Raw genomic sequence first — 8476 nt, forward strand, 5'->3', positions numbered from 1 at the left:
ATTTTTTGTTTTTGAGTTTAGACATTTCTCTGACAACACTTCTCAGAGGGAAGATTTTTTTATTATATTTAGCAGAAAACATTTGATAAACCATGTCACAATCAAGATTCTGATTATCAGAAACCAAGTTAGGTTGAAGCAAAGATCATAAATACTTAGCGAAAACCTCAGTTTTGTCCTTATCACTTCACGATTAGACCAGGTCTAATCGTTGTCAGAATCCCTACAAATAGGCGGATTTCGTACACATGGCTTAAGTCGGTTTTAACTGGTTTACAAATAAAATTATCAAAACGATTAAGGCTGGATACGTAATTGGTGAAGTTAATATTGCACAGTTTTTTTCAATCTATTCTTTAGCTTGTTGCTGATATTGTTACAATAGGTTTTGCAAATCTTATTTGGAAATTGATTTTATCCTCAACTTTTCCGCGATAAACATACCAATTTGTTTTTACAGTTTGAAGGCGTGGTGTAAGAAATAATATTCATTATAGTTTAGCAGATACTAGCAATAAAAAATGTGTGATCGGATTAAAGGTCAAAATTAGCCTCAATTTCAATTTAGTTTGTATTGATACCATGCAGAATAGAGAAATCGAGCAGATCTGTTTTTTTTGGGATCTGAGGGCCGTTGAAAGAGAAGTTGATAAACCCGTCGGCAGCGTTACGCAGTTAAATTAGGAAATTACATTGTATAGTTATCAATCTCGATCAGCAAAGAGGATTCCTACTATTGAAATCACCATCAACTATAAACTTGGGCGCTAAAAAAGAGATTAAGTCGGATAATTGAGAACTTAAATGTAGTTACATGTAGTGTTTTGACTTATAGTGATTTGACTTTGTCTTGCTCAATAATGGTGATACGCCGACCTACACTAAAGGCAACGCTCGATCATAGACCTCACTTTCATTAGCAGTAGCCTCGTCAAAGGAAACTCTAACTGCAGGGTAATGGATATCTACACTGCCAGCGACTATCATGCAATACTCTGAATAATATCGTTAGAACAAAACCTTGGAAGACCTATAAATCAAGTTAACTGCGCTGGCTGGAAGGCAAAATCTCTTGACCAAGATGCATTGATAATAGCTCTTGACAGTAACACAAGCATCACTGGATGCGCAGAAAAAAGTACTAAGGATCTGATGAAAAGAGTGATCTGGCCTGTGATGCCAGTATGCCTCGTAAAAGTGTCATAAACTTAAGACCCTAGGTGTACTGGTGGAACGATCACATCAATGCCCTTCGTAAAGAGTGCCTCAAAAAAAAAGATTATCTCAGCGTTGCTATCAACGACCTAACTCCAAGGAACTTATTGTACAGTACAGAAAATCTTGTCGTGCATTGAATAAGGCCATCAAAGAAAGCAAAGAAAGATGCTGGAAAGAGCCCATATGTGAGGTGAGAAAGACGTGTGGGGTAGGCCTTATAAGGTGGTTATGACTCGGCTGAAAAACAAGTGCAGATACCTACTTGACCACAATTCCTTCAGAAAGACGTAACTGCGCTGTTTCCACAGCAACGCAGTTTCAATTATCAGTTTGCATCAAGCGAACTGGATGACATTACACCAATTACTGAGGAATTGTTAATGAAGGCTTGTAACCGTGTAGGAAATAATAAAGCTTCGGCATTGGATGGAATCCCCAACATTAGCTTTAAAAATCATTATTAACGCAGCGCCGTCACTATTCCTAGACGTCTACAACACATGCCTGAAAGAAGGAACTTTTCCCAGAAAGTGGAAACAACAACGATTTGTACTTCTCCCTAAGAGAAATAAGCGACTAGAAGAACCGTCATTCTACCGTCTACTCTGCATGTCGGATACGACTGGTAAGATATTCGAACAAATAATTCATCCAAGAATTGAAGCAATTGTTGACCCACGTCTGGCAGACAACCAGAATGGATAGCGGAAAAAACGATCAACCCTAGACGCGATAAATCTAGTTTACGATACGGCCAAAGAAGCAGTTGCAGGAACAAAACGGAAGAACGATACGAAGGTGTATTGGCTGGTGGCTACACTAGATGTCAGGAACGCTTTCAACTGCGCAAACTGGGATAGCATTGTGCAAGCTCTTCAAGCGTGCCAGGTTACATGTGTATGGTATTAGCAAGCAACTTTACAGATTGTGTCCTGATATACAACACGAAGAACGGTTCAAAAAATATAATATAACCGGAAGTGTACCTCAAGGCTCAGTTCTTGGGCCACTACTGTGGAACGTTATGTACGACGCGCTTCTGAGACTAAAGATTCCATACGCGCAAAACTAGTGGCATATGCGGACGACGTAGCAGTAGTGATCATCGCGAAACATTTACACGAAATACGTCATTTGTTCAAGGTAACTTTTGAGTTAATAAATCGCTGGATAGATACTATTAATCTTCAACTAACTAAACAGAAGACGGAAGCAGCACTCATCACCAGCAAAAAAATCATAGAGACTATAAAGTTGAAAGTCGGTGAACAAGAAACCATTTCACAACCTTATATTCGATACTTGAGAGTGATGCTTGATGCCCGAATAAATTTTAAAGAGCACGTACAACAAGTAAGTGACAAAGCATCAGTAATATCTTCTTGTCTTGCACGATTAATGCCTAATATCGGTAAACCAAAGCAGAGCAGAAGATTTATTTTTTCATCAGTAGTTGAAATTATGGAATACCTATCGGCAGACGCATTGGAGCATAGAAAAGTAAACTAAGTAAGTGCACTAGAGCTCCAAGAAGCATGAAGAAAAGTTGATCCTGTGTATATACCGTCTGAGTGCCTCACAAGTTCCGCACTATATCTGAGGAAGGGGTGTGTTTCATTGCCGAGACTTTGTCTCTTAGAGTCTTAGCTGAGGAAAAACAAAACCTTTACCAACGCAGACCATTGACATTAAGCGCTCGGAACAGCATTAGACGTTGGCAACTACAGTGGTATGCCGCAGAAAAGGGTAGTTGGACGTACTGCCTTATACTTAAGATTGACGTTTGTTGAACCGGAGGCATGGAGAAGTCAATAACAATTTAACGCACATACTGTCTGGACACCGCTGCTTTCCAGCTTATCTTCGTCGTTTTCTTTGAATGTCCGCGGTTTAGTCCACAGCAAAATGAACTGGAGACAATCCTAAAGTATAGAATTCGACCAAAAACACTGATGGAAGCAATGCAATCATCAAAAGTAGCCTGGATCAGTGAAAAGCGAGTGAAAGATGTATAACATCTTTGGTATGAGGAGGAAAAGCAGTTGCTAGATTCTCTCCCACGAAGTAATGCCTAACGGCGGTCCGTGGGGTTTACCTACTTGAAAACATCAATTATGACAGCAATAGAGTCGCAACCTACTTTGCAGACTAAATTCTGATGTACGATTCACGCGATGGTACAGAAGAATACAATATAACAGGAGGTGTGCCGCAGGGCTCTGTTCTAGGCTCTATGCTGTGAAATATTATGTATAATGGCCTTTTGAGACTGGATATTCCAGCATGTGTCAAACTAGTAGCATATGATTAGCCATAGTAGTTGTTTCCAAACAAATTGATGAGATCGTAAGTCTATGTGACATAACCTTGAGAAAAATAATTGCTGGATGGGAACAATGAACCTCCAATTGTCACAACAAAAAAGTGAAGCTGTTCTTATCACGAGTAGAAAAGCAATCGAGACTATCAACTTAAAGATAGAAAATTTAGAGATCACGTCAGAACCTCACATCTGTTACGTTGGCGTAATGCTTGATCCTTGATTTAATTTCAATCAACAGGTGGAACATGTTAATTCTAAGGCGTTTGTAGTTAGGACGAGCCTTGCTCTACTGATGCCTAATGTTGAAGGACCAAAACAAATTAGAAGGATATTACTATCATCAGTTGTTACTTCGGTGCTTACATATGGTATCTCTATATGGGCTGATGCTTTCAAAACTCAAAAATCGCGGAAAATGACAGGACCTATATATCATCTAAGAGCTTTAAGAGTTGTTGCGCATTTCGCTCAATATCGGAGGAAGCAGTGTGCATCATTTTAGGAACTCTGCCTCTCTTAGTCTTAGCAGAGAAAAGATGGACAATTTAGCAACAAAGACATCAACAACTGAGTCCTGAAAAGTTGAGAATAGAAGACCGACAGAACAGCAGTGAAGGGCAGATGGACGCATCGTCTCATTCCAAACATCAAAGTCTGGCTAAATCGCAAAATGGGAAAGTTAATTATTATACTACGCAAATGCTATCTGGGCATGGCTGTTTTTGAGCCTACCTACACCGCTTCAAAAACGATAGCTCGACGGATTGCCCATATTGTTTGGACGAAATCTAAGATGCCGAGCACGTGTTCTTTGTGTACCCGTGGTACGGGATGACGTAGTAGAGATATTGATGCAAAGAATTACTCCAGATACTGTTATAGAAGTGATACTAACAACTGAAGCTGCCTGGAACGCCATAGACAGATTAGAGAGATGTGCTAATTGACATGCGTTCTATGGAAAGAGAAAGGGCGAATGGGTCTTCGCTCATTTAAAAGATGAGTATAAAATCAGTGTAAAAATGATAACATTCTAGATCCTTTTCCACAAAGTAATGCCTAACCATTATGCTTATATAGGGCAAAACTGAGGTTTTAGTCGGTGTTATACGCAGGCGATATTGTGTCCGATATACCCAGACAAAGGACCGGTCTGGGTGGCATAAATGCATTTCCAAAAACAGTATTTACAATAACTAGAAACATAAAACATAAAAGTATTTAAATAATCTAAAAACATTGAAAACAATTGTTATTAATCATGAATCATTTTTTATTGAATATTTAGTATTTTTATTTCTGAAATGTTTAATCACGGCACGAGAAGTTGCAGCAAGTTACTTTAAGAAACATGCGTTAAATCGCCAGACATCATATCTACATCTTTATGTTTATACTCTTAATATTTTATCTATGTTGCAATGCACCACTGGCATGACATTTTTGAAGTAAAACTTCTTTAGGCGTGACTAGAGTGTAAATCCGTACAAATGCAACGGAAGTCCGTTACGCCTGAACTGTTCGTCATTCGCTCTCGATGAGATCATTTCTATACGGGTCGATTGTGATTAGTCGTCGTGTATGTGAATAGACTTCTGTCGTTGTATGCGTACCAGGCGTACCGGCATCAACGTTGTATGCGTGCGGCATAGATAAATAAACATTTTAAAGTGAAATAATTAATTAAAATTAAAGAAAAATGCCTGAATTAGAAGAATATTTTACCCTGTTCCTTGAAAATAATAAAATAATTTAAACATTTGTGCCGTATACTAAACGTAAGTTTATTGATTAGAAATTATTTCTATATTATTCGTAGTTTCTATAAATCTTTGAAGTTATTAAAATGGAAAATATTTTTTAGGCAAGACAGATATTACAGATGTCCAAAGAATAAGATTATATCGTCAGCAAAAAAGTAATAAAAATACAAGCAGTTAATGAATGTATGTTAATTTTAATTACATGGAGTTCTTCAAACACAATTAATGATGAGTGAAGTTGCGAAAACAATATTTGTTTAGGCGTTGTTTAATATAATCCTCTGTGTGAACGAATATTATAGAATTTATTAATCAGCAATTACTTTATTTCTCTAATGAAGGTTCATTTCTAAATGCTAATTACAATGACAAACCGATCATGTCATATTTGAAGTATGACTTTAATTACATTATTGTTTTTAAATATTATACATATTTTTAATGCTATTATAAATATATAATTTATAATTTATCATTATATATATTGTGTATAATTGCTAATACTAATAAATGCATAATAAATGTGTGCATCACGAGTGTTACCATATTATTAATAAACAATATTCAAAATTGTTATATGATGTGATGTATTCATAGATAAGTAAGCATAAATGGATGTATTTACAGTAGCAAACAAGTTTTACTTCAATCGCGTGTGACCATACGCGCCTATGTTTACTTATCTATGATACGCGCACTCTTTTTTTTTTAATATTGGTATTGATTTGTCACACAAACACAACGCTGAGTCTCGTATCTCAAAATGTTTTGACAGTTGCCGGCATTTGCGACCTAGACAAGTTCTAGCATTTCTCTATATACATAACCAAATATTTGAAGTAAAAATTTTGTTATTTTCTCTATATTCCTGCTCTAACTTAGGAAATAAAATTGAACTTATAAATTAATGAAGTTAGTGGAGTGTAATTGTTATAAAATTTTAATTGTTCGCCCATTCAACATCGACTCAACGGTTTGATTTAAATAGAAGTTGTATTCTATTTACAAATAATTCAATAGTTCTATTAATTGTTTGTTATTGAATAATTCACAATGTCTTTGGCTGATGAACTCTTAGCAGATTTAGAAGATGTGGATTCCGGAGGTGAGGAGGAATCCGAAAAAACCGTAGAAAATCCTATTCAGGAAGAAACCTTCTCAAATTTGACTATGGAAATTGATGTGAAAGTAAAATCTATAAGAGAAATTGCTAAATTGAGAGATTCTGAGAAATTATCAAGAATTATGTCTCAAGTGCAACAGTTTATTTTAAAACCTAGAAGTAGCGATGAAATTATTGGGACTGTAGAATCAGATCCAGAATATCAATTAATAGTTGAAGCAAATAATGTTGCTGCTGAAATTGATACAGAAATAAACACTATACATTGCTTTGTTCGAGACAAATATCAACAACGGTTTCCTGAATTGGAATCACTAGTTGTAGCTCCATTAGAATATGTGCAGTGCGTAAAGGAACTTGGGAATGACTTAGATAAAACAAAAAACAATGAGATACTTCAACAATTCTTGACACAAGCAACTATTATGGTTGTTTCTGTAACAGCTTCCACAACGCAAGGTACAGCATTGTCAGAAGAAAATTTGAATAAAATGAATGAAGCTTGTGATATGGCACTAGAATTAAATACATTTAAAAATAAGATTTATGAATATGTGGAAAGTCGTATGGCTTTCATAGCTCCAAATTTAAGCGCTATAGTAGGAGCATCAACTGCCGCCAAGATAATGGGTGTAGCAGGTGGTTTGACCAGATTATCTAAAATGCCTGCATGCAATGTTTTAGTTTTAGGAGCCCAAAAGAAAATTTTGTCAGGATTTTCACATACCACTATGTTACCTCATACAGGATTTATCTATTACTCGGAAGTAGTTCAAGAAGCTAATCCTGATTTGAGGCGAAAAGTGGCTAGAATTGTTAGTACAAAAACAACATTAGCTGCTAGAGTAGATGCAGCCCATGCAAGTCCTGATGGCACTATAGGTAAACAATTCCGTGAAGATATTGAAAAAAAAATCGACAAATTGCAAGAACCTCCTCCTGTTAAATTTGCAAAACCTCTCCCCAAACCCATTGAAGGTGGGAGGAAAAAAAGAGGTGGTAAACGTGTGCGTAAAATGAAGGAACGATATGCAATGACCGAGTTCAGAAAACATGCGAATCGACTTAACTTTGCTGATATTGAAGATGAAGCTTATCAAGAAGATTTGGGATATACGAGAGGTACCATTGGTAAAGCAAGCACTGGCAGAATTCGCTTACCACAAGTGGATGAAAAGACAAAAGTTAGAATCAGCAAAACGTTACAGAGAAATTTACAGAAGCAGCAACAGTGGGGTGGAGCTACCAGTGTTAAAAAACAAGTCAGCGGTACTGCATCCAGTGTTGCATTTACACCTTTGCAAGGTTTGGAAATCGTAAACCCAAATGCTGCTGAGAGAAAAGTTAATGAAGCTAATGCTAAATATTTCTCAAATACATCTGGATTTTTATCTGTTGGGAAGAAAACAACTTAAATTATTTTATTAGGAAACAAATTATTATAAATCATGATACTCATCTTTATGTAAATGAAGATAAGTATCATCTTTAAAATGAAATTATTTTTATTTAAAATAACTGATAATAATAAAAGCAATCTGTAAATAATCATTGGAATTTTATTAAACTTTTAAATCATTTATTATAGCAGTATCAAAATCTACACTTCAATGCACATAAATTTTGAGTAACTATAATGTATATATAAGTACTCCAGTAAATGCTAGAAAAATAATTATTTCTTATTTAAAACTTATATTTAATAAATACATTTTTTAATTTTTTTAATAAAATATCAATTACATATTGATGTGTGTTAAGAGTAAAATAAAACTGTGATGCCTCTCGATCCTCTTTGCTTTTATAAATCTATATTGGCTTCATTTCAGTCATGTCATTTTTTAGAGTTTTTTTATTCATTGTAAATTCCACTTTAATGTCATCGTCATAGTCATCTCCCAAGAGTCTCCCTTTAACTTCTGATAAACTATTTCTATTGAACAACCTACAATAATTAAACATAGGTTAACAAAAAAATCTTTCTATTTAATTTTGATCAAGTATTTCAATATAGTTAAAACAAATGAAATTACCTCATGCAGCTCGATA

At 35.5% G+C, this 8476-nt stretch overlaps 1 protein-coding gene across 1 annotated transcript; it reads left to right on the forward strand.

Annotated features, from left to right (window-relative positions):
* Positions 1-6310: 6310 nt before the first annotated feature.
* Positions 6311-7880, forward strand: LOC113370086 (U4/U6 small nuclear ribonucleoprotein Prp31-like). The gene has a single exon (XM_026610748.1). The coding sequence runs from the start codon at positions 6358-6360 to the stop codon at positions 7840-7842; it is 1485 nt and encodes a 494-aa protein (XP_026466533.1). The 5' UTR covers positions 6311-6357; the 3' UTR covers positions 7843-7880.
* The last annotated feature ends 596 nt before the right edge of the window (positions 7881-8476 follow it).

This window comes from Ctenocephalides felis, unplaced genomic scaffold (assembly GCF_003426905.1).
Source record: "Ctenocephalides felis isolate EL2017-DRISC unplaced genomic scaffold, ASM342690v1 CF-g0.4_SCAFFOLD_01492, whole genome shotgun sequence".
NCBI lineage: Eukaryota > Metazoa > Arthropoda > Insecta > Siphonaptera > Pulicidae > Ctenocephalides > Ctenocephalides felis.

Excerpts from the sequence above, each read along its gene's own strand:
- LOC113370086 (XM_026610748.1), top strand. The coding sequence starts at position 6,358 with ATGTCTTTGGCTGATGAACTCTTAGCAGATTTAGAAGATGTGGATTCC.